At 53.3% G+C, this 24249-nt stretch overlaps 1 protein-coding gene across 2 annotated transcripts in view; it reads right to left on the bottom strand.

Annotated features, from left to right (window-relative positions):
• NUP160 (nucleoporin 160) overlaps positions 1 to 24249 on the bottom strand; it is a 31456-nt gene that overhangs the window by 6964 nt on the left and 243 nt on the right. The window contains exons 2-35 of one of the 2 annotated variants that reach the window (XM_027662088.1): positions 23739 to 23949; positions 22621 to 22843; positions 22460 to 22538; positions 21543 to 21657; positions 20693 to 20851; positions 19727 to 19804; positions 19106 to 19203; positions 18418 to 18502; positions 18117 to 18185; positions 17394 to 17477; positions 16803 to 16973; positions 16619 to 16718; positions 15306 to 15471; positions 14608 to 14723; positions 14338 to 14498; positions 13106 to 13239; positions 12741 to 12811; positions 11108 to 11267; positions 10574 to 10643; positions 7826 to 7924; positions 7448 to 7567; positions 6660 to 6755; positions 6469 to 6563; positions 5722 to 5818; positions 5527 to 5632; positions 5248 to 5408; positions 4683 to 4743; positions 3451 to 3561; positions 2321 to 2444; positions 2000 to 2101; positions 1624 to 1765; positions 1269 to 1394; positions 1088 to 1192; positions 917 to 1008 (exon numbers count right to left, since the gene is read on the bottom strand). In XM_027662088.1, coding sequence (XP_027517889.1) covers positions 922 to 1008; positions 1088 to 1192; positions 1269 to 1394; positions 1624 to 1765; positions 2000 to 2101; positions 2321 to 2444; positions 3451 to 3561; positions 4683 to 4743; positions 5248 to 5408; positions 5527 to 5632; positions 5722 to 5818; positions 6469 to 6563; positions 6660 to 6755; positions 7448 to 7567; positions 7826 to 7924; positions 10574 to 10643; positions 11108 to 11267; positions 12741 to 12811; positions 13106 to 13239; positions 14338 to 14498; positions 14608 to 14723; positions 15306 to 15471; positions 16619 to 16718; positions 16803 to 16973; positions 17394 to 17477; positions 18117 to 18185; positions 18418 to 18502; positions 19106 to 19203; positions 19727 to 19804; positions 20693 to 20851; positions 21543 to 21657; positions 22460 to 22538; positions 22621 to 22843; positions 23739 to 23949 — 3982 coding nt within the window. In that variant the 3' untranslated portion in view covers positions 917 to 921. Of the gene's footprint in view, positions 1 to 643; positions 1009 to 1087; positions 1193 to 1268; positions 1395 to 1623; positions 1766 to 1999; positions 2102 to 2320; positions 2445 to 3450; positions 3562 to 4682; positions 4744 to 5247; positions 5409 to 5526; positions 5633 to 5721; positions 5819 to 6468; positions 6564 to 6659; positions 6756 to 7447; positions 7568 to 7825; positions 7925 to 10573; positions 10644 to 11107; positions 11268 to 12740; positions 12812 to 13105; positions 13240 to 14337; positions 14499 to 14607; positions 14724 to 15305; positions 15472 to 16618; positions 16719 to 16802; positions 16974 to 17393; positions 17478 to 18116; positions 18186 to 18417; positions 18503 to 19105; positions 19204 to 19726; positions 19805 to 20692; positions 20852 to 21542; positions 21658 to 22459; positions 22539 to 22620; positions 22844 to 23738; positions 23950 to 24249 lie in introns of those variants that run through there. The other variant, XM_027662087.1, reaches the window with a different exon arrangement.

The following is a 24249-nucleotide window of genomic DNA, read 5'->3' as shown; positions in this document are numbered from 1 at the left end:
CCCACCTGTGGATTGGGGTGGGAATAGTGCCCCTTCCCGCCCGTGGATAGGGGTGGGAATAGTGCCCCTTCCAGCCCGTGGAACCGAGAGAGAGGTCGGAATAGTGCCCCTTCCAGCCCGTGGGAATGGGAATAGGGGTGGAATTGGTGCCCCTTCCAGCCCTATAGAAGTGGGAGGGATGAGGGTTTAATGCCCCCTCCTGACCTATAGCCCCCTCCTGCCCTATAAAACAGGGCTGCCCTTGCATTTATAGCCCCTTCCTGCCCTAGAGCACAGGGTTGCCCTTCAATGTACAGCCCAATCTCGCCCTTGACCCTGTAGCCCATCCTATCCCATAGCCTCTCCTGCCCTTTAGCACAGCCTGCCTTTGAGTCTATAGCCCCGTGCTGCCCTCCAAGGCTGTGGCTCCATCCTATCCTACAGCATAATCCTATAGCTTTTCCAGGGGGCTATAGCCCCTTCTTACCCTATAGCCCCTTCCCTTGAGCTATATCCATTGGGGATAGAGCTCCCTCTCTCCTGGGCCCTACAGCTCCATCCTGCCCTATATCCCAGCCCTAGAGTGAGGGCTGTAGGGGGGGGTCTGGGGAGAGGAGCCTCACAGTCCCCACTTTTCCCACCCCACCCCGATGCACACCTGGAATAACGCTTCCGTTTTATTAAAGTTCATCCAAAAACATACCAATAAATAAAAGAAGTTCCCAAAAGTTCCACGTCCGGAGCAGGCAGAGAGCGAGTAGTGGGTGTCGTGTCAGTGACCCCCCATCCCTGCTCATCACCCATTGCCCCCCAGGGGGGACAAGTCAGGGGAAACGCTGAAGGGACAACCCACCTCCCCAAACCCAATCCTTCTGGAAAAACGACGAGTACATCCAGCACCACGGGCTGGGGCGGTGACGCTCCTGGGGGACGTCACCTGGACTAGGGGTGGCAGTACAGGCGCTCCACGGTGGCCGTGCTGACCTTCTGCTGGTAGTCCTCCATCCTGTCGTTCAGCTTCTCGTAGAGCTGGGAGAGGCAGGAGTCATGAGGAATCCCACCCCATCCCAGCGCCCCTCTCTCAGGAGTTTGGGGACTCTGCACCTACCACGACGCTGTTCTCGTTGGCGGAGCTCTCCCGCAGCGCCTGCAGCAGCTGGTCAATGGCAGTGTAGGGAAGCCACATCGTGGGGGACGTTGGGGACAGCGGCACCTGGAAGGGACAGGAGCCCTCATGTCGTGTCCCCAAGGAACGTCCCCCGCCACATCCCGCCTGCGGGTGAGCTCACCTCGATCCCGAAATACTGGTGCCCTTTGCCCAGCACAGCATCCACGTACTCCAGGACCAAATCCACGGCCTCCTCCAGCAGGTCGTAGTTCAGGTAGAGGCGCAGCAGCTCGGCAGCGTCCACTTCCTGCAGAAAAAAAAAAGGGAAACTCAGCCAGGGAGTGTGACCAGGAGTTGGGACCACGTTGGGAGGAACCTGTTCCAAGCCTCGGTCCTGGGCACAGGGCACCTGGCTCTGGGGCCTGGAGCTGGGAGCAGGGAGGTGGGGTGGAGCTGGTAGGTGTCCGTCGGAGCGAGAGTGATCCGGCAGCTCTAGGGCAAACGGGATTTTGGGACAGCTGGCTCCCTGTTCTCACCTTGTAGCTGTTAATGAGCCAGTTGGGCAGAGGGATCCCGTGTGCCAGGAGCTTGTTGATGACGCAGCGATGGTACAGGCTGTTCTGGGATGGGTAACGCTCCAAGTAGGATGAGAGCAGCCTCCAGGCTTCATCCGTGGCACTGCAAGGAAACAATTCCCCTTGGAACACGTGCCAGCAGCTCCTGCCACTGTCTGGGAGGCCACGGTGTGCTCCCAGGTGACGTGGGGACAGCATGGAAACACAGCTCTCCCCATATCCCAGTCAGAGTTCTGCTTTGAGGGGATTTTAAGGACCCTCAACACTCTGGATTCCCAAAAGGTTCCTGTCTCCAGACCCTCCTCCTCCTCCTCCCAAACTGTTGACATGGACCTACCTGGACTCCTTGGTGGTGACCAGGGCCGAGAGCTGGTTTGCTGCCAGCCAGTCCCAGGCCTTGGCCTGCGCCTCTTCCCCTCCCAGCTGGAGCTTGATGCACCTGCATGAAAACCAAAAACCACAGAAAGGTGGGTCTCTCCAGAGCCCAGCCCTTTCCCACTGCCATCAAAGCCACCCCTCGCAGGACTATTCCCAAGGAACAGCCAGGAATCAGCTGGATTGGCAGGAAAACAATGTTCTTAGGGCAAGTTCCACCCTGAAACCACTGCGTCCCTCCGGCCCCACATCCCCCGAGGTGGGAGAACACCTGGACACGCACTTGAAGGTGAGGCCCTCAAAGATGGGCGTCAAGGGCAGCTTGAAGGTTTGGCACAAGGTGATGGCAGGGTCGAAGAGTCCGGCCCGGACCAGGAGAGACACTGTTTCCTCGGGCGTGGAGTTGCCTGAAGGGAAGGAGGACCAGGTAAAGCCTCTCCCAGTGACACCCCAGTGCTTTACTGGGGCCTCACCCCGTGTTACTCATCGAGAGTTGCAGCAGCATCGTGCTAACAGCCTCAAACACCCCGCAGCAGTACTTCTCAATCCATGGCTGGAAGCTTTCCTGGCCTCCAGAGCATCCCATGAGCCCGGGAGCCATCCCCTGGAGGGACTGCACAGAGCAGCAGTGAGTCACAGAGCTGGCCCTGATCCATCATCACCTGGAGAGGGACTGCAGAGGGACACAGGCAGCAATATATGGCCTACAGGCAAGTGATGCTGCTGTTTAGAACCATGGAATTATTTGGAAAAGATCGAGATCATCAAGGCTAGGGAGGGGACAGCCTCGTCACAGCTCTGTATCCAAGCAAACAAGGCACCAGCTCAGCTCTGCCAGCACAGAAACTGCGGCATTCGGCTCCCTGCGTCTCCACTCTGCCCTCAAAGCAGCTGTTCCCTCCTTTCCCTGCAATCCCTTGCTGGGAAGTCACCTCCTCCTGACATTTAAAGGGAAAAGAAAGTTACACATTGTGTAACTTGTATCAGAGACACTAAAAGGCCCAGGGTGGGAGAGTTGTACCTTCGTGCTGTCCAAAAAGCAACAACTTTGATGAGCTAACACTGTTCCATGAAGCAGGACTGCCCAGGAAAATCATTTACTCTTCAATTAAAAAGGTTGGACTCAACGATCTTGGAAGTCTTTTCCAACCTTAATCATTCTATGCTTCCATGATTTCCAGCAAGATAAAAAACCTGCCTTTTTGTCCCAACTCAGAAGCTCACCCCACCCTCCCCACAGACCACTAGAGCCTGGAAAAGCCAAAAAAACGGCAGAAAGCATAAAACTGGTTCTCCTGATGTGCCTCTCTGACAATGGTGGATGGATTTCACGGGAGGGATGGGAATTGGGTGGTCCCTGCCAGCTCCTGGGTTTGTCCCTGGGGCAGGACAAAGAGGCTGAATCCCTCTCACCTGCCAGAGCCGCTGCCGACGCGTCGTGTTCCACCAGGGTCAGCCGGATCCGGGCCAGCAAACATTCCCGCTCCAAATCCTCCAGCTCCAGGATCTCGATCTGGCGAGTGGCTGGAACAGACGGATACCGGGCTCTCAGCATTCCAAAAAGGGCTCTCTGGGCACTGTGTAGAGTGTCATGGAATCATGGAATTGTTTGGGTTGGAAGGGACCTTAAAGCTCATCCAGTTCCATGGGCAGAGACACCTTCCACTAGCCCAGGTTGCTCCAACCCCTGTCCAACATGGCCCTGAACACTTCCAAGGATGGGGCAGCCAGAGCTTCTCTGGGCAACCTGTGCTAGGGCCTCACCCTTCTCACAGGGAACAATTTCTTCCCAATATCCCATCTAACCCTGCCCTCTGGCAGTGGGAAGCCATTCCCCCTTGCCCTGTCTCTCCAGGCCCTTTTCCAAAGGGCTCCAGCCCTCTTGGAGCCCCTTTTAGGCATTGGAAGGGGCTCTAAGTTCTCCCTGGAGCCTCCATGCCCTCGTAAAACCACCTCCACACCCCTCTCCCACCCTAAGAGGAGTTGTGCCCCAAAAAGCACCACAGGAATGATCAGGATTTGCTGCCCTTTCCCTGGTCCCTTGACTGTGCTCTCTCTCCTTGATACTATCCTCCTGTTCCTCCTCCTCCAGATGTTATCTAATATTTAGGAACAGCTGCTGCTTTGCCTGCCAGGCACACACCACCAAAAAAAAAAAAAACACCAAAAAAACCTCTTCAGAAAGAGCTGGTTTAAAAATACCTGACCTTAAATTTTCCCACCGGAAGGCTGAGGATAACCTGATCCCACATCCTGGGCCGTGGCACACACAGGCAGAGCTTATTCCTGACAGGATTTCCAAGGGCGCAAACAGTCTTGAACAACCAGAAAACGCCTCAAAAAAAGGTGGGTGGGGTTTTTTTTTCCTGATTACAAATTATTTCCACTGAAAAAAAAAGCACTGTCAAGGCATCAAACTGCTGAGAGTGTGCACAGGAGCTCCTTGGGGAATAGCTGTATTCCTTGGGGAACGGTGGCAGTGTGTTGCAAATGGGACACTGGGAGTCAGTAACCTTAAAATCCCCCCCCATTATTGATCCTGTGGAGGTGAGAGCTGCCCTGAGCCATCTCCCAGCTCACATGGGAGCAGCAGAGAGGCTGTGGAAACTCCAGAGGCACAGGAAGGACCAGGACTGGGCACTTACTGGGAACAGCCATGCACTCCCCGTCGTGGCTCCTCTTCGGGGACGCTCCTGGGCGCTCATACTTGCAGGAAAAAGCAGAAGGAGGGTTTATAGTCACCTGGTTTCCAAAGGATTAATCACTTTGACAGGATAAATCCCAACAGGAGCCTTGATTTGGATCAGGGAAGCTGTGCAGCCCCTTGGGAGCTCAGGTTACTTTATCTCTGGGGCTCTCAGGAACATCAGGATCGGGTGACCAGGCTGCAGCCACCATCTCCCTGAATCCTGACTGGGATTTGAAACTCAATCCCTATCACACTAACTCTCCTTTGGACTGGTGTTCCAAGCTGTTCACACTACCCTTTAACAAAAGTTGATATATTCCCATATATATCCATCAATCCATTTCCAAAAGTTATCCTGCTTCTACCCTGCTCCAGAAAGGGGAATGACACAAGGGTTATAGGTAAGGGTGATGAGCAGGGCCAGACAGTTGGCCAAGAGCACAGGATTAAGAAGCCTGACGCCTCTGTTGGCACTGGAAAGGATTTTGGAAGCTCCTCTGCAGGAAGCTCAGCATTCCTACCACAGCTCCAGAGGCTGGCTGCACTATCCAGGCGTATTCCGGGCGGATCAGCCGCAGGCAGTTAATAGCAGCCAGGAAACAATTCCCCTGTTTCTGGAGCCCTCGGAGCGTCCGCACCTCCCTGCCCAGGCGCATGCCGTACTCAAACATCACCGTTCCAGCTGGAAACAGGGAAAAACACGTCAGCCAAGAGCCTGGCGAGGCCACACACCTGGCAGGGCCAGGGGCAGGGGTGTCCCGGGTGGGTGGGCAGGGACAACGTGCCATCCCAGGCTTTACCTTTCCGGTAGTTGTGCCGGTAGACGTGGAAGGCGTAGAGCAGCTCGTAGTAGTTGTGAGTCATCAGATCCACTGCCCGAGCATGGGATTCGATGATCCCGACGACCTGCAGCACACAAACAGGCACCCCTGGCTCCATAATCCCTTCCTTTTAAAGGCAGTGCCCCCAGCCCCACGATCCCGGCGCAGGATTACCTCGTTGTGCAGGTTCACGTAAGGGAATTCCACCAGGTCCTGGAGCTGGGATCGCTCGCAGAGAACCACCACTAGCTGGCGCAGGCAGTCCAGCTGCCTGCGGAGGGAAGGACAGCCCTTTGGAGGAGCAGGAATAAACCCAGGAGCAGGAACACAACCAGCTCCAGGATGCAGGATTTAAGCCACAAACAACCACTTTGTGACAAGCTCCTGCTTTGGGATGAGCTCTGTGGGATTCTTCCTGGCTTAGGACCAGGTTATCCCTTTAGATTTCTCCAGTGCTGGAAACAGAGATCCTCTGAAAAGGTCTTCTCAGGAGGGCAGTCTCCCTCCCTCAATCAATTAAAAAGCATTCCTATTTCTCCTCCTTTATTCCAGCACTTTTCTCTGCTAGGATGAAGCCTCCTCTACCCAGTTAACTTCCCAAGTTGAAAACTCAACTCCAAATCTTATCTTTATTAAAGTAAATTGACTTGGCTCCTAAAACTTTTAAATGCACAATGTTGCAAACAATCCTTCGGCCTCTTCCCAGACGTTTTTCCTCCCATTTTCCTCCTTTGAGACAGTCCCCATCCCAAGTGTCCTTAAAATGAACATCCAAAAATTAACTCTGCCTTTTTAAACCCACCTTTACACATTAACTCTTTAACACAGCGGCCATGTCCTATCCTAAAGTGTCATTTTCCTCTCAGTTTCATGGAAAAATGGGTCCATGTGCCTCAAATAAAGGCATGAACTGTCACCTACCTGCCTGGATCTGGGTTTTGTGTTAAGGCTACATATGCTTCACTGTTGTGCCCCAAATCCAAGTGATGCTTGAAGATGCAGGTCCTCAAAGTAGCCTGAAAACAGCACAAACCAGTTATAAGACCAGCAGGAAATTCCAGTGGAAGAGGTTCCCAAAGTTAACACCTTGACGGAAAAGAGTGACTGTGTACCTGGCTCCTCCAGTCATCTGCTGATTCCATGATGGCCAGGGTGGCCAACTGGATCACCAGCTCTGGCAAACCCACCATGTCCAACAAGCGAAGGACCTGGAGGAGAAAATACTTGAGTAAAGGGCTTTTTGGGTTGTTTTTCAGGAGCTGCTCCTGGCTCAAAAGATTTCACCAATGTTTTAGGGAATTAGACTGAGAAAAGGGAAGACTTGGGTAAATCACAGGGATCTGGATGAAACCCCAGCACAACAGGTCCAGGTTATGGCTTGCCTGGAGGATTCACTTCTGCACTTGGGGGATTTTTGAAGCACTTTAACATTAATGATTAGTTTTCTGGATCCTAAATCCAGGGATTCCCTCAGCGGGAACCCAGCTCTGAGCTCGCAGCCCGCCTGACCCGTGGCATCATGCAAAGAAGAAAGATCCTTATCTCAATTTAAACATACTAATTTTAATCTGCCTCAAAGCTTAATAACCTTCCCCTTAGGCAGCATCTTGCATCGAGTCTGGACATGTTTGGCTTCTGCTTCCAGCAGCTGGGATCTCATCCTGCCCTTTTCTGCTGGATAACAAAGTCCTTGGTTATTAGGAAACTAATAGGTGGAAAGCACCTAGATTTCACATTCTCACCTTGTCATCACCCCCAAAGAAAGTAAACAGAGGTTTCACCTCCCCAAAATTAAGTTTTCTGAAGTTCAAGTCACTTCCCTCCCCAGCCAGGGACTGAGCAGGAATTCTCTGTGCCTTGTGGAGGGACTTGGTGCCAGTTTCCCTGGTCAGGACTGTACCTTGTTGTAGTACTGCAGGCGTGGTGTGGAGACCACCTCGCCCTCCTCGGGCTGGATCAGCCTGTCCAGGAACTCCTCTCTTCCCACCTCTGAGGCAGCTTGGCAGAAGCAATCCAAAGCCTGGAAGCAGACCTGGAATCAGCTCCCTGTCCCCCCCTCAGGTGACTGATCCAGCTGCTGTACAGGCGAAGGGGACAGTGTGGCCTCTCCCAGGCTCATGAGATCTTCCCCAAAAGCAGATTCCACCACTCTGCTCCAATCCCATCCTTTCCATAAGGAGGCAGAGCATGGGAAGGATGTTCTCTGTGCACCTCCTCCCTTCCAAGGGAAAAGGTCCCAGACCTCAGAGCACGAGAAGGAGATGTGGGAGGGTCTTACCTTGTGCCCCTCACCCATGACCAGGTAGCACCTGCCCATCATGAAGCAGCAGGAGCCCATGTTCACATGGCACCACGGCTGCAGCAGGCGGATGTATTCCTACGGGAGAGAAGGAATGGGAGTTTGGATTCAGGTCAGTGCTTGCTCATGATCTGCAGGCACCCAGTACCAGCTGTTTTTTGGTGGCCCCGTTAGCTGCTGTGCTCAGACAAATCCTGCTTTTCCAGCTCAAGGGCTGGTTTTCCCAGCCTCAAAAGTCCCTTGGTTGCACTGATCACAGAATCCTGGAACGGTTTGGGTTGGAAGGGACCATCCAGTACCACTACCACCCCCTGCCATGGGCAGGGACTCCTTCCACTAGCCCAGGTTGCTCCAAGCCCCGTCCTACATGGCCTTGGACACTTCCAGGGATGGGACAGCCACAGCTTCTCTGGGCAACCTGTGCCAGGGCCTCACCACCCTCACAGACAGGAACTCCTTCCCAATATCCAATCTGTATCTCCCCCTTGTCCTGTCTCTCTAGGCCCTTGTCCAAAGCCCCTCTCCAGCTCTCTCGAAGCCCCTTGAAGGCACTGCAAGGGGCTCTAAGGTCTCCCTGGAGCCTTCTCTTCTCCAGGCTGAACATTCCCAGCTGTCCCAGTGTGTCCCCAGAGCAGAGCTGCTCCAGCCCTGTGATGGAGAGACATCCCCACTGTGCTCCTGGGAAACAACCTGCTTTGCACAGCCCCAGTGCCTGTACGGAGCACCTGACAGCCAGCTTCCAACATCCCTGAAAATCAGACAGGATTCCTTCTACATTCCGGTGCAGGGAATTGCTGAGGAAACGTGGACAGAGCACGGAAGGGAGGGCAAAGGCAGAGGAACAACAGGCAGGTGCTAGAAGAGGTGCAAGAGGGGACCAGCAGCCAAGGGAGTACGTGGATGCCAGCAGATGGGACAGGGGTGGGATGGAACGTCAACGGCACACCAAGGACACGATGGCACCAATGGGACCCAGCCTGGCCCTGTGCCAGCAGAGCAGCCTCATCATCCATGGAGCAGCAGCTATGTCCTGCTGGCAGGGCTGTGGGACTCGGCAGGACAAACCAGGATTTGGAAGTCAAGTCACCCCTGCAGGTGCACAAACCCCCAAGACCTTTCCCCTCACCTTCCCCGGCCACAGGTCCACTCAAAGCCACGTGGCAACGCATCCAGAGCCCGGATTAGCAGCTACAAGGGATAAATCCTGCTCCAGCCTTGCCTAACAGCTTGTCACACACAGTTTGGCCTGTGTCCCAGGCCACTGCTTGGTCACCAGACCTTCCCCGTGCCCGCCAGCTCCTTGCAGGGAGCTTCCTGCATCCCCACGATTTGGGTCACCGTGCTCCCAGCAAAGCTGCTGTTATCTCCCCGGGGTCAAGGCACTTAATCCAAGTTTCCGTGACCGACTGGGATCAGGGAGCGGAACAGAAGGAGGAGGAGGAGCCGGCTCCTGCTGAGATAAAAGCCTGGAGGAGACACCAGCGAGGCGAAAGCAACACGAGGAGATTCAAAGCGTGTGCATGTGCCAGGAGGGAGAAGGATGCTGCTCCAATCTTGGCATTTCCTGGCTCAAAAGCTCGGAAGAATTGAAATTCGTCTCTCATTCTTCTTGGCAGCAACACAAAAGGAAGCAAGTCAGCCCCCAGGTGTGAGGGGCTGGGAGGATAAAAGGTTCTGCTGAAAAACAGGCCTTTATGAACAGCCTGCCTGGCTCTGGTGCCTCCAGGAATGCCCAGACAGGGATGAAGCCCATCACGTGGAGCTGCAGACAAGGAATTATGCTGGTCAGAACTAGAGCAGAAGCAGCTCCAGCTGCCAAGAGCACAGGGAGAGAGGTGGAGAACCAGTGGTCTGAAATACAGCAGTCTGAGACACCTGGAAATCAGGAGTTCGCTGTCCCTGCTAGTGAAATGTCAGGAGCAGCCAGGGGTGGAATGATGGTGGGTGTTTATTGCACTGATTTTTACTAAGACATTAAGGTTCATTTAACAGATGAGCCCTTGCTGGGTTGAAGAAATCCTTCTGAACCCTGGTCCCATGGGCGAAGGTGCCACAGGAAAGGCTGTGAGCAGCAGCTCTTGAACTGCTGGGATATTTAAACAAGCTCTGCAAAGGTGTTGCTGGAGCGTCATGTGGTCGGACGAGCCCCAGGAGACTGAACTCCTCCATGAAAAGGGAACAGAATAATCCTGAGTATCTGGATGCACTTGAAAATAGATGAAAGAGGAAATGCAGAAGATGATTCCCCCACAGTAGGGGAGTGGAATGAGATGAGCTTTAAGGTCTCTTCCAACCCAAACCATTCTGGGATTCCATGACCTTAAATCATTCCCCAACAAACGCTCTGCGGCACTGTCTTAGCTTACAGAGCAGTGACTAGAGCTGAAGGTTTTAAACTAAAAGAGGGGATATTTAGATTGAACAACGGGAAGAAATTGTTCCCTGTGAGGGTGGTGAGGCCCTGGCACAGGTTGCCCAGAGAAGCTGTGGCTGCCCCATCCCTGCAAGTGTCCAAGGCCATGTGGGACGGGGCTTGGAGTAACCTGGGCTAGTGGAAGGTGTCCCTGCCCATGGCAGGGGGTGGAACTGGACGAGCTTTAAGGTCCCTTTCAACCCAAACCATTCCAGGATTCCATGACCAGGGGAAAGCAGAACTCCAGCTCCTGGAAAGATGATGTTTTGGAGAGTTTTCCAGCACCTGTGAGAGGGACAGCGTGAAGGACTCACCTGCAGCTGGGTGTACTGACAGCTCCCCATCAGGCACTCCGGGAAGAGGAAGCTGGGGTTGCTGGGCCATCTGAGCAGAGGTTAAGGAATACAGGAGAACCCAACCTGGAGAGCTCGGAGAAGTAGTCTGGAAGCCAACACATCCCTCAAGCTCCGTTTGTGGGGGGAAAGGAGAGAAGATTAAGCTGCTCTTTACACAAGTCATTGTTCCGTAATAAGATTTATCCATATTAGAACAAAATCATTAGTACATCTAATCCCCAACTCCCCGAATCCTGTTACCCTTCCAAATCTCCCAACACTCCGCCCCGCCAAGTCAAGTTGTGAGAGCTCAGGGGCTTAAAGTCAAAAACTCAAATCCTTTATCAAGCACCTAAAACGGGATGAATTCCGTGAAATCTTAAAATACCCGCAAATCCCATTAATGCCAGCAACCTCACTCCTTCAGGAGGCTTGTCTTGGAAATCTGGGGGTGGAAAACTGATTTTGGGACGGGAAGAAGCTCGGTGGCAGCGGATTCACAGCCAAGGATACAGGAGAGGCAGAAAATCCGCCACTATTGAGGTGATGAGGTGGGGCCAGTTCAAACTTGTCTCAGCCAAAGAGGTGTTTGGTTGCAGGAAGAGTCGGGATATGATGTGTTTTCTGGCCACTTCCTGAAAGAAGAGCTCCACAATGGTTTGAGGGCCGGATACTGAAAGCACAGATGAAAGGAACAGTGAGGAGAGGGCCCGCAGCACAGGTCCCAGGCCTTCCACCCCGTGCTGTGCTCATCAGCCCTAACGGCACAGATTAAGTCAGGGCAAACCAAAAGCACGTTCCACACTCTGGCTTGTTGGTTTTGGATTTCTCCTGCCGTCTGGTTAAGTCAGAGGGAGCAGCAGGAGATCAAAGAGCCCCGTTCCGCAGTGTTTATTAACCACAGCTCAATTAAAACACACAGAAAAGGGGCTGTGCTCCCTCTCCAGTTGTTATTCCCAGCCCAGATGCAGCTTTCCAGCACGACAGGGCCGAGGGAGTGCTGAGCTGGCTGCTCAAATGCCTCCCTCCTCATTCCAGCACCCCAGAAATCCCCCCTTACTGACTGTTCCCAACGCCTCTCCCAGAGCTGCCACCTCCTTCCCTACGTTCCACATATTCTTCCCAAAGAACAGTGGCCAAACAGGACTTTCCTCACGAGCCAGCCAAGAAATAACCCACAACACTGGCACACACAAAGGATGTTTTCAACTTCCCTGACATTTCCAGCTGCCTCCTGCAGTCAGACTCTCCATCAGGGAGAGCTCGGACTCTGAGGATTACAGATGTCAGAAACTGGAGGAAGCTCTTCCCCGGCTCACACGTGGCAGTGCTGCCTGTTTGTCCCAGATTTTCCCAGCTCCCTCTGAAGTATCTCAGCCTCCAAGCGCTGACTAGTCACAGCAGGCTCTTACCTGTGTGTTTCCTCCCCATCCCTGCTCGCCTCCTCCCTCTGGAACCACTTCAAGGCCCACATCCCCCTAATTAGGCTGCCTTATACTCTCCCCCGAAAAAACTAGCCCAAAATTTACATCTTTGCAGCAAAACTTTAAAGATAAGGAACAAATATCAGCTGCAATGTTTTGGGGAGGTATTTCCACATTTTCAAGCATGTTTTGGGCAAGTATTTCTACATTTTCACGCCACCCTGAGCTGCTGCTCCCAGTTGCTCTGAGATAAAGGTTGGAGAGCAGGACAGGTTGGATGGAGCTCTGAGCAACCTGGGTTACTGGAAGGTGTCCCTACCCATGGCAGGGGGTGGAACTGGATGAGCTTTAAGGTCCTTCCAACCCAAACCATTCCAGGATTCCGTGACAGACCTGGTCTGACCACTACAGTCACTGCACAGTGCATGAGAGGTGAGTTTGCCTGAAGCTGCTGGGGTTAGAATGAATAATTTTCGCTGAGTGAGGCATTCCCACAGTCCTCAGGCAGAGAGCAAAACCTGCTCCAAGGCTCCAAGGGCCTTTGTTGTTGGTTGGTTGGTTTCTTTTTTTTTTTTTTGGACAGCCTGATAAACATCCCCACTTAAAATCAGGGTCATTCAACCACACATTCCATTAGCTCCCTGCATAAAGCACTTCCCTCAGGTGGCAGAGACAGGTCTAAATAACAGAAAGGGAGAGCTGATGATCCGTGGACACCTCACCCAGCTTGTTTGGTGTCAGAGCCGTGGTGTCTGCTAACTCCAACACGGAGAGATGCTGCAGATTAGATTCCCTGGGGAAGAAAGGAGCCATCAGTGAAGAGACAACAAAACGCCTCCCGCTTTAATTGTGCTCATTGTTCAACTCCCACGGAGCACAGAACAGCGAGGCCTTGCAGGGCAGATTTAGCACAAGGCAAAGAGTCAGCTCAGAACGTGGAAGGAAAAAAAAAAACAACAGAAAACCAAAAAACCCTCCCCAGCGCTCCTGGAGCAATACTCCCACAGCAACCACCAGCTTTCCATACCAGGAAGGGCATTTCAGGTGGATTTAGGAGGAATCAAAGGCGGAGCAGGTAGAGACTTACAGGGTGTCCACAGGGACGTCGGAGGCCAGGCACTGGCTGGCCCAGCGGATCAGGAAGTAGGAGAGCAGCAGGGGAGAGGTGCGGTGCAGCAGGTCCTGCTGGGACTGGAAGAGTTGTCCCCCTCCCAAAACCATCTGCAGGGAAAGCACAGAGCCTGGCTTCACACTCGGAGCAACTGGTGAGGTTTTGTGTCGGGCCCAAGCCCGTCCCTCCTGCGAACACCAGGGTGGTCAAGAGCTCAACAGGGAACTCAGCTCACCTAGGAGACCAGCAGGACTCTTGCCCCGTCCCTGGAAAAGTTCAAGGCCAGGATGGATGGGGCTTGGAGCAACCTTTTCAAACGGAAAATGCCCCTGCCCAATTCAGGGGGTTGGAACTAGATGGTCTCTAAGGTCCATTCCAACACAAAGCATTCCAGGATTCTTATCCCTGAGAGTGCTTTGCTGCACCTCAGGGTCTCCATAACCACCAAGAGCAGGAGTCACAGGAGAAATAACAATCCAAGCTTCTGAAGGACACAGGTGCATCAAGGTGGGAAAGCAGCAGGTCACATGCCTTATGGTGTGGGAGAGCCCAGCTCCAGAGGGCACCTTCCACTGCACCTTTAAGTGCTACTAGGACAACCTCGCCCAGGAAAAAGGGATTTATTTTCAATCAGGAAACTCCTGCAGTAATGTTTCTAAGTAAATAATATTGTTTAAACAAGGCTGTCCTTGTCTGGGGACTTGTTCCAAATCTCTGTGTTCGTCCAAACCAGCAGCACTGTCCTTCACGTGGCCTCGGGCCTGACAGGACAGACCCAGACCAGTCCATCCCACCACTCCAACACAGCTGCCATTGAGGGGGTTGTTTGTTCTGGCTGGAGCAGCTTCCAAGGGCCTGAAACTGCGACCTTGGGGTGTGCTGCCAGAGAATGGAGTTGCCAGCGGTGGTGGGAGAGGGATGGGGATATCTGGGAGAGCTGTATGTGTGCTGATTCAGACAGAAGGCTGGAATCCATGCCCTCCTCCCACAAACAAAGCTTTGCTTCCTGGATGCTGAGCACGAAACAAAGGGAATTAAGCTGCTTTACTTAGGGAGACAAAAGCAGCTGGAGGAGAGAGTAGGACTCGCCCAAGCCTCGGGCTATTCCAACAGCCTTGTGGGAACAGCCGGATCTCAGCCTGGCACCAGCAGAACCCCGGATTCCCAAGTTTGGGGAGCGTGGCAGCAGCTCCGAGGGCCGTACTCACAGGGTCTCCGAGGCGCAGCAGGAGCTGCTGGAGGATGAGCAGGTCCCTGCAGATGAGGAAGCGGATGCTGGAGATCTTGGCCACCCCCCCACACACCACGTGGGCCGCGGTGCCGCTGCCGAACAGCTGGGACAGGTTCATCCGCAGCGCCAGGTGCGGAGCTGCCAGGGAAAACCACCCGGGTCAGGGCAGGAACCGGACAGGCGAGAACAACCCCCAGGGTAAAGGGCCCTTCCCGGCGTTTCCCAGAAGCTGGGGAAGGGCTTTCACCTCTTTCCATGTCGGCGTCCGTCTCGTAGTCCATCTCTCGGATGAGCAATCCGATGGCGTGGATGGGGTTTCTGATCTCCTGCAGTTTGCTGTGAATGTCCTCCATCACGTTTTCCCTGCAAAAAAAAAAAAAAAATCAAAACCATTATCATCACCATCAGCAACCTGAGATTCCAACTGAAGAGGGCTCCCTTATGCTCCCTTCCAGGGAGGATCAGTCCCTGATCAGCCTGGGCATTCCTACCGGGAATCCTCGGCTGGCTTGGAGTTTTATTACAGCGCCTGCAGGGACCAGTCTATTTATTCCACTCCCTCAGGCTACCAGGAAATAACAGCCAGATAGTTGGCATTCCACGAGGGAATGATTTCAGGTTAGCACAGGAACCACACGGCTTGACCAAATCTCTGACCTCTCCCTACTGTCTCCAGGCACTTCTTTCCACACCTAACAGGAATTCGCCCCTCTCCTGTTCTCTAGATCACTTGAGAATCACCAAAATTTACTTCCTGGAGGGGTTCTGGCTGGAAGACCGTGCTAACACCACCAAACCACACTCTCTACAACCCTGGAAAAGTCTCCTGAAGCACAGGGAGAGGAGCCCACACATCTCAAACGCCCTTGGATGTCAAGCGAGGGCAGCTCCGGGCAATCCCAGCTCAGCCATCCTGAGAAGCTTCTGGAAAAGACATCTCCTTACGTGTCATTAGCTATCAAGTCCTCCAGGATCTGCTCTGCAGCCTTTTCTGGAGGCTGGAGGCGGGAGCAAGCCATTTCCATGATGAATGCCATTTCCATGGAAATTGATTCTCCGATCAGGCGAAGGCACTGGACAAGACAGACAACATCACGAGACATCTCCAAATCTGCAATGAAAGAATCTAACTGTGTATTTTCCCAGAGATTTCCAAGGGAAGGTGGGAAGACCATGCAAAAACCGGTTAGTTCAGCTCCTATCACCAGTAACAGCAGACTGGTCCCAGTTCCCCACACCAAACCCTTCCCCACTAACGACGAGGCTGAATTAGAGCTCAGGAGTTGACAAGGGAAAGATTTGGGCTTTATTATTTGGAAAATAAAAACTGATGCCACAATAAAACAACTAAATTCCCTCCAAGGGATTTATTTTTTTTTTCCGAGCCACAGGTTGAAAGGAAATAATTAGTGCAAAAAAGTATCCCAGGAAAAATGGCTCAGCTTGGCTTTGCAATCCTTTGTGGATGAGTTTTTAAATTAAATTCCAGGTTTTGAGACTGTGACTGTTTGTAAGAGCCAGGGCAGGAACTGCTGGGGCTCCCAAATCCAGCCCGGGCCTCCAGCTTTCCTTTCCTCGGCTCCATAAAAAGCTCAACAGAACGGATGATGATCCTGCTTTATAAAAATATATAAAGATCACTCGAGCATGAAAGTGGAGTTTAAGTAACATTTTCCACTGCCTTTTTCCTAGTGAACCAGCATTCCAGGGCCAGCAAAGCACAGAGGGCACTGTGGTGACAATATTAATGACAGGTTTTCCATGCTCTGGCATTTACTTTCCGGAGACAAGGAAAGGCACGGGCCCTCTCCACAGCTGATGTGAAAATATTTCATAAATCCTGGAATGGTTTGGGCTGGAAGGGGCCTTAAAGATCATCCAGTTCCAACCCCTGCCACGAGGAGGGACACCTTCTACTAGCCCAGGTTGCTCCAAGCCCTGTCCAAACTGGCCTGGAACACCTCCAGGGATGGGGCAGCCACAGCTTCTCTGGGTAACCTGTGCCAGGGCCTCACCACCCTCACAGGGAAGAATTTGTCCCAGCCCAACCCACTCCATGATTTCATGATTCCATTTCCAGCCTTGACACCATTTTCTAATTCCCAGTGTGAGCACGATGGTAAGTTTCACAAAACAGACCTCCCTATAAAGCCAAAATAAAACTGTCTCCATGCAGCTGTGGACCTGGAGCCCTTCAACAGACCTCTATGCAAGCTCCCACACCCCCAACACAAGGGAAGAACTCCCTGTCTCCTCACCTTCAAAGATGGCAGCATCGTCCTCGGTCAGGAGGTGCTCGTTGGAGAGGAGATAGAGATGATCCACCAAGGAGCAGGGCACAAGGAAGGACATGGAGCCCTGGAAGGTGAGGAGAAAGTCCTTGAGCTTCCCAGATCCTCTGGAGGAACTTCTCCAGGGCATCCTACCACCACCCAGGCTCACCTTCTTCAGCAGGCACACCATGCTGGTGTAGGGGTTCAGATGCAAGGCCAGGGGCCGGGAAAGAGCTTCCTGGTACTGAAGGCAGCAGGCATAAAATTTGGACCAGAATTCCACCTGCAGCTGCCAAAACTCCTCAGGGGAGCACTCGTATTCCGTCACGCTGCCCTGGAACTAGCAGGAGCAAAATGAGAGGATCAGGAATGGTGCAGTAAAATAAGGAGAAACAGGATAAAACGAGGGATATTCAGACTCAAAAGGACATGGGGATCTTTCAAGTAGGTTAATAATAATTATTATTTGGATTCTTGGGAAGATAATGCCTTTGTTTTGGGTTCTCTTCCAAATTAACGAGCAACAGCTCTGTATGGTGGGTGACCAAAGCGCAGCCAGGGAGATTCCAAAAAACCAAGAGGGAATGGAAAATCCTGGCAGGAAGGATGAAGATTTGTACTTTTTAAAAAGTCACATGACTCCTTTTGGAGAAATACAGGATAAACCAAGGCCTGGGGTCACTCTGCACTTAATTTACCTTCACTGAACTACCACGACACCGCGTTCAACAAAATACCCCATCAGGAAAATCCATCTCACCTCATTTTCCACGGCTAAGGTGACCTCTTTCCTTAACTCGTCCCACGTCAGATCCAGGTGCCTCTCAGTTCCTTGAGAAAAGATCTGCAAAGCAGCACAAGAAACTTGGATTTCAAAGCAAAATAAAAGTCTTCCTGAGGGTTCAAACAGCACTGAGTGAGGAAAAGCAGTAGGAGAGCATCAGCCAGCGCTTTGTGGGATCCGAGTGTTATAAAACATGTCTGAATGCTAAATTTGGGATACACGGACACATGGAAGTGTGGAGTCCCCATCCCTGGAGGGATTAAAAGCTATGTGGATGTGGCACTTGGGGACGTGGGTTAGTGGTAGCCTTGTCAGTGCTGGAGGAAGAGTTGGACTCTACGATCTCAGAGAGCTTTTCCAACCTTAATAATTCCATAACTCCATGACACACTCTGACAAACAGCACCACGGGAGGGCTGAGTCTCCGTTCACCTGGCTACTGCAGCAGGAATGAAAAACAAGCTCAGCAACCTGCTGTGCTATCCAAGGGGAAAAAAAAAGTCTGCTGGAAACCACATTCCACCTCCAGCTGTCAGCTCTCACCAGCTGCAGCACGGCCCAGCAGCCACTAACTTCCTTCAGGGGCTCCCAATGAGAACTGGTGCCTGCCACGAGCTCCAAGGAATCCTGTTGCCTCACATCTTAACAGCCAGGAAGAAGAAGGGGAAGAGAGGGCATTCCAAATTCCCCCTCACTAACCTGCAAAGCCTTCTGGATAGCTGCATTAGAGAACTGGCCCGGCATGAAGAGATACTCCAGGTAGGTTTCCTGCAAAAAGATGATGATTTAAGAAAACTCAAGGATCAGAAGAACACTTATGATGCTGCTTCTGGTCTTTCCTCCCATTCTCTCAACCTCATCCCCTGGATCTGTTTCTATCCACGCCCAGCTCCAACCTGGGATTAAAAACTGCCTCCTGCCCACTTCAGACCTTGTTTATTCCTCTTTTCTCTCCTGACTGACCTCGCTGCTTTTTGGTGCTGTTTTACAGCTGGCTCACCCTGGGGTCCTGGTTGTGTCGGACTGTCACCTCCTCCTCAGGCAGCGGCTGCACAAACACCTGGTTCCACTGGCCTGCGACATTCCTGGAAGGACACAACCCCAGGATCAGCTTTGCATCCACCTGAACCAAACCGGTGCCTTTCACCAGCAAAATCAGCCCCCCGGCTTTGGAAACCGGAGTTTTGACAAGTGACAAGGGACAGGTTTTGGTAGAAAAGATAATGGTGGCATTCCCAGCCCTAAGCTGAGGGAACAGCCCGGAATCCTTCATTTAAATCAACGTTCTCCCCATCCCATGAGCTCCCAAGCAACTCTCAGACTGACCAGTAGCTTCTTCTCTGTAAATCTGCACACTCACAGCATTTTCCACCCACTGTTTAACTCCCTGGTTCTGCACAAATCTGCCCTCTCAGTGTTATATTCAGGGATGATCTTTTCCCATCACCATCTCCTCAAAACATGGTTTTTCCTGGGAGGTACCAGCTGGTTGTTTTGAAGGAGCTGTTGGGGAAGCACAGCCCTCCCCCTGCCATGCTCAAACTCCACTTCCAGCAATCCCGCTGCCTGGATTTTTACATTTTTCACATTCCTGTCGCTTGATTATAAATCTTTAAGTTGAGGAGCTCCACCAGGGTTTTAAGGAGCTGCTCCTGCAGTTATCCCAGTAACCCAGCCCCAAAACTCACTGCTCAAAGTTGATGTATTTCACAACAGTTTGGTTCTCCTCGTTGTGCCACAGCGCCCAGATCTCGGCCGAAGTTAAGGCAAAGTCAACCAGAGTCTCCTAGGAAAGAGGGGAAGAGCAAATTTCCTTTCTTATCCTAAACTTCAAGTGCAGCAGAGGAGAGAGGTGGGTACTTAACAACAGCAAAACGTTCCCTTGTGTCATTTAACAGGCTTTGGGAATTGTTCAGTTGGGAAAGAGGTGGCTTTGGGGTGACCTATTTGCCCCTTCCAGTGCCAGAAGGGAACTTAGAAGAGGAAGAGGGCCTGTACTGACGGGATAACGGGGAGGGGCTCCGAACTGGAAAAGGGGAGACTTAGATGGGATATTGGGAAGAAACCCTTCCCTGTGAGGGTGGGGAGGCCCTGGCACAGGTTGCCCAGAGAAGCCGTGGCTGCCCCATCCCTGGAAGCGTTCAAGGCCAGTTTGGACAGGGCTTGGAGCAACCTGGGCTAGTGGAAGATGTCCCCGACAGGGGCTTGGAACTGGATGATCTTTAAAGTCCCTTCCAACCCAACCACGATTCTGTGATTTAAATCCCAACATCCAGGCCTCTCCCTCCTGAGGAGGCCCCAGCTCTCACCTGTGAGGAGAACAGGGAGGAGATGTGGTCAAGGCTGTAGCGGTTGCTCTCGGTGCTCACCAGCTGGAAGACACAAAACTACAAACACGCCTCATAAATCATTTCCTGAAGGACTAAATCAGCACATCCCAGGGAATTTCATCACTCCTGTCCCTTTCCCTGCCTGGTGCTACAGGGAACAGAGCTCTGAGGGCAAGGGGGTTGAGCTGAGCACATCACTGGACCCTCTGTACCACGTACTGGCATCCTGGCTTCACCCTGCTCCCCACAGACAATCACCCCTGCCTGGACCCAAAGGATTTACAGCCTTTTCCAAAGACTTAACTGGAAAAACTGTAAGACCACCACTCCTGGAACTGCTGGTGACCACAAAATGTGGGAAAAGGAGAGCAAGGTGTGAAAGCCTCAAATCCTCAGCTGCAGACCCAGCTCTGTGTGTCCTTCCCAGAGCAGAGCACTAGTGGGACAGCAGGAATCATGCTATGTGCTCCTGCTCCATGTGGGAATCCCCTGGAGAATGGGATAAGCTGTCCAACAGATGAGCCTGGTCTGTGCTGCCACCCCCCCTCCTGCTAAATTTATCCTCTCTCCACAAGAAGTTCTCCAGCAGCCGCAGATGCGTCCATCGCTCCCAGGAGCCCGGTGTAAACACACCAGCAGTATTTCCACGCTTCCAGCTCCTTTTGGACCTCTCCTTTTCCCACGGCACATCCGTGGCTTTGGAGCAGGAGGTGAACAAGCAAACGAGCCCTCAGCTTAGTCACACACAGGGAATTCCACTCCCAAGGCTCGGGCACGCATATTCCAGCATTTTGAAGGGAAAAAGGTTAACTTAAAAGCGCCGATCCCTCCAGAGGGGCGAGCGCGCGAAACTTCTCCCTACTTCCTGCCTTCCAGGCCTAAACCCCAGGGGAGTGACGTGTTTTCCCGTGGCCCAAGGAGCAGGGAAGGGCTGTGTGTCCGTACCTGCCCTCGCCGGGGAGCGTGCATGTAGACCCCGAGGTAGAGGCCCAGGGACTGGGAGAAGGCGAGGCGCAGGCGGTGCCCGGTGCCGGCCGCCAGCCGCAGGTCCCTGCTCACCGGCATGAACTCCAGCAGATCCGCCACCATCAGGCACATCTGATCCTGCCAACGGGGGAAAAAGTGCCAGGGCAGCAAGATGGTAAACACTCAGGGCTGAGAAACTGCCCTTCTCCCCTCTTCCTCCTTCCCCTTCTGGCCAAAACCTGTCCAGACTTTTCCGCGAAGGATGTAAATTAAGCCTCCGTACGCATACCTGAGCTACTCCCTGGCTTTTCCCACCTCACCTGTGCCCTCTCCCACCTCACCTGTGCCCCCTCCCCACCCATCACACGGGCTGCCGGAGCCCAGGCACGTAGGACAAAGCTTCCCCTCCCTCCCACGACACATTCCAGTGCCGCTGAGCCGTGAAAGCACCGTGCTGCTCCATTAGCTCCGGCACTCAATATCTGGAGCAAGAGGCTTTTATTAACTTCTTGTTGACAAAGACACTTTCATTACTGCTGAAAGCGGGAGAAAATCCATTTGGGATGGCTCCTTGGGCCTCAAAGCACTCCTTCCCCAATGCTCCAGTAGGTCTGGAAATATCCCTCATCCCAGGGTGAGAGTGGGGAGGAAACCACCCGCTTCCCAAACACTGCCACAAACACACGCCGTGACTGCTCTCACATGTTGTCCCAAATCCCAGCGTGGAGAAGCCACAGAGACAATTTAATGGGAGATAAATCCACACCAAGCACTCAGCTGTCAACTCCTCCAGCCTCCCTTTGCTCCCCCAAACCCAGGCTCCGCTCACCTTGTAGGACCACATGCGGAGTTTGTGGTCCTGGCAGAGGGCGAAGAGGAAGGCGTCGTGATCCAGGCAGTGCACGGAGAGGCTGACGGGCACATCCGACGGGCCGCCGTCGCCTCTGGAGAACCAGACTTTACATCAACAGCTTAAAAGAAAATTCCACACCCCTGGAAGTGTCCAAGGCCAGGCTGGACGGGGCTTGGAGCAACCTGGGCTAGTGGAAGGTGTCCCCGCCCATGGCAGGGGGTGGCACTGGATGGTCTTTAAGGTCCCTTCCCACCCAAACCACTCCAGGATTCCATGACTCTAAAATCAAGGCAGGTGCACAGATCTGAGGCACTGGGGTTCCACGACTGTGGATTTAAATCCAAATAAACCAGTGGGGTGAGACCAGAAGAAGGTAATGTTTCAGCAACCATGGAGCAGAGAATCCCACCACGCCAGTGACACCCAAGCATGGACCCCATCGGCACCAGGCAACGCCCCTCCCACTTCCAAGGAAAAGGTCCTAGGATTTGGCTGTGCACTCTAAGCCACCCTAACAATCCCAGCCCTAAAGATCCCAATCCACCACGGAGCATCCATGTGATCCCCCACGTAACCTCTGCCCATCAGGAACAACCTGACACCTCAGCACAAGGGCAGCGTAATCCCTAATCCGCGCTGGCTGCCGGCCACATCCTGGGCAAATCCTGGGAGGCCAATTACTAGAGAGAGCATAGTCACAGACACACAGAACCAGCAGGACCCCACTAATCCAGCATTCCGCTCCCAACTTCCGTACTCTGACAGCTCCTGTGACCCAGTTAACTTTTTTGGGCGGAGTATTTATGGGTGCCCGTGTGACTCGAGCTAAAAATTCCAGGTGAGGGGATCCAAAAGCCAAAATTAGCTCCCTTTATCCGTCTCCAGATATCTACCTGATGGCAGTCGGCATCCAGCCAGTGAGGAAACGCTGCACCACCGAGCTCTGCTTCAATTCCACGATGGAAACGCTTCCTTTGGAAACGAAAGGGACGCCAAAAATCAAAACTCAATGAAATTCCAAGCTGGGAGAGGGAGTGTAGGTCCCAGTGCTCACCTGGAGCATCGGGAGGAGGCAGCTTAAGGACAAAGATCCCTCCTGAGGCAGAGGGAAGGGCGAAGAGAGCCTCCCCCTCGCTGCTCAGCCAGGCTGCGGAGGCCACGGAGTTGGGAGCCAGCCCCGGCACGCTGGGAATCACGTAGTAATTGGAGGGGTCTCTGATGTGGATTTTGCTGATATCCGTGAACACGGACTGGACTTGGCTCTCCGTGATCAGCTCCTGGAGGGAAACAAGAGCAAACAGCCCCAAGTTGTGCATGGAAGGTTTAGGGTGGATATCAGGGAAAATCCCTTCACAGAAAGGGTTATCAGGCATGGGAACAGGCTCCAGTGCTGGAGCTCCCATCCCACGTGGATGTGGCACTTGGGCACATGGGTGGCCTTGGCAGTGCTGGACTCTCTGATCCCAGAGAGTTTTTCCAACCTCAAGAATTCCATGAAACAGCAGCTCCTAAGCACGTATACCCAAGGCACAGAAAACAAATGCCAGGCACCCATGGAATGGCAACTGCTCCTTGATAAAAAGGATTTTTCCAGTAAAAAAATTTTCGGGACAGCTCACAGCAAACCGCTGGTAACAAATCCCAGGAGAAGCAGCTCTGCCACAGCACAGGGTCATCCCTTGGGAAAGCTCTCCAGAGCTCTAAAAGCAGGAGAGAAGCTCTCCAAGAGTTCTCTCTCCAAGAGAGAAGAGGGACCTGGCAAGAAGCAAAGTCAGAGCGAGTGGGGAGAATCATGGAATCCTGGAATGACTTGGCTTGGAAGGGACCTTAAGGATCACCCAGTCCCAACCCACATCCATGGAAACACGGTAAACGTGGAAGATGGATCCTAGGCAGGATTTATATCACAGGATATAAATCACAGATTCCTGCCCAGCCAACACCCGTACACATCCTCCTCAGCTGGTGAAAAAAACTGGGAATGGCTCTGGAAAAGCCAGGGCTCATTCCCAGCAGCAGCCTAACTCCAGTGCCACCACAGTCCACGCAACACGGGCTGGACACTTGGCTGGTTCCCGAAAGCAAAGCACGGCTGAATTCCCAAAATAATATCCCTCTTTCCCCCGTGGGTCAGCTGTCCCTCCTCCCTCCCCGAGCGCTCCCGGCACTCACGCTGCGGTAGAGGCGCGCGGGGTGCGGCAGCAGCAGGCGGTGCACGGTCTGCGCCGTGAGCAGCAGCACGGCCAGGTGGCTCTGCAGCTCGCACAGGTGGACCCCGCCCGGCAGGAACGGGCAGCCCTGCACCCGCAGCCGCAGCGCGTTGTGCAGCAGCGGCACGTCCAGGGACTCCTCCACCAGCTCCACCGTGTCCCCCGAAGTGCTCCTGCGGGGAGAGACCCGGCACACGGGCTGAGCGGGGGAAGAGGGAGACGGCGGGAGGGGCTGAGGATGAGGAGGGTCTGAAGGAGCGGGAAGGGAAGAGATGAGGATGAGGAGGGTCTCAGGGGGAGAAGGGTCTGAAGGGAGTGAGAAGGGGAACAGTGAGGATGAGGAGGGTCTGAAGGAGTGGGAACGGGAGAGACAAGGATGAGGAGGGTCTCAGGGGGAGAAGGGCCTGAAGAGGGTGAGAAGGGGAACAGTGAGGATGACGAAGGTCTGAAGGGGGTGAGAAGGGAGAGGTGAG

This window comes from Corapipo altera, unplaced genomic scaffold, assembly GCF_003945725.1.
Source record: "Corapipo altera isolate COAL_440 unplaced genomic scaffold, ASM394572v1 RXGC01000072.1, whole genome shotgun sequence".
Taxonomy (NCBI): Eukaryota; Metazoa; Chordata; class Aves; order Passeriformes; family Pipridae; genus Corapipo; species Corapipo altera.
This window is presented reverse-complemented; position numbering and strand designations above follow the sequence as displayed.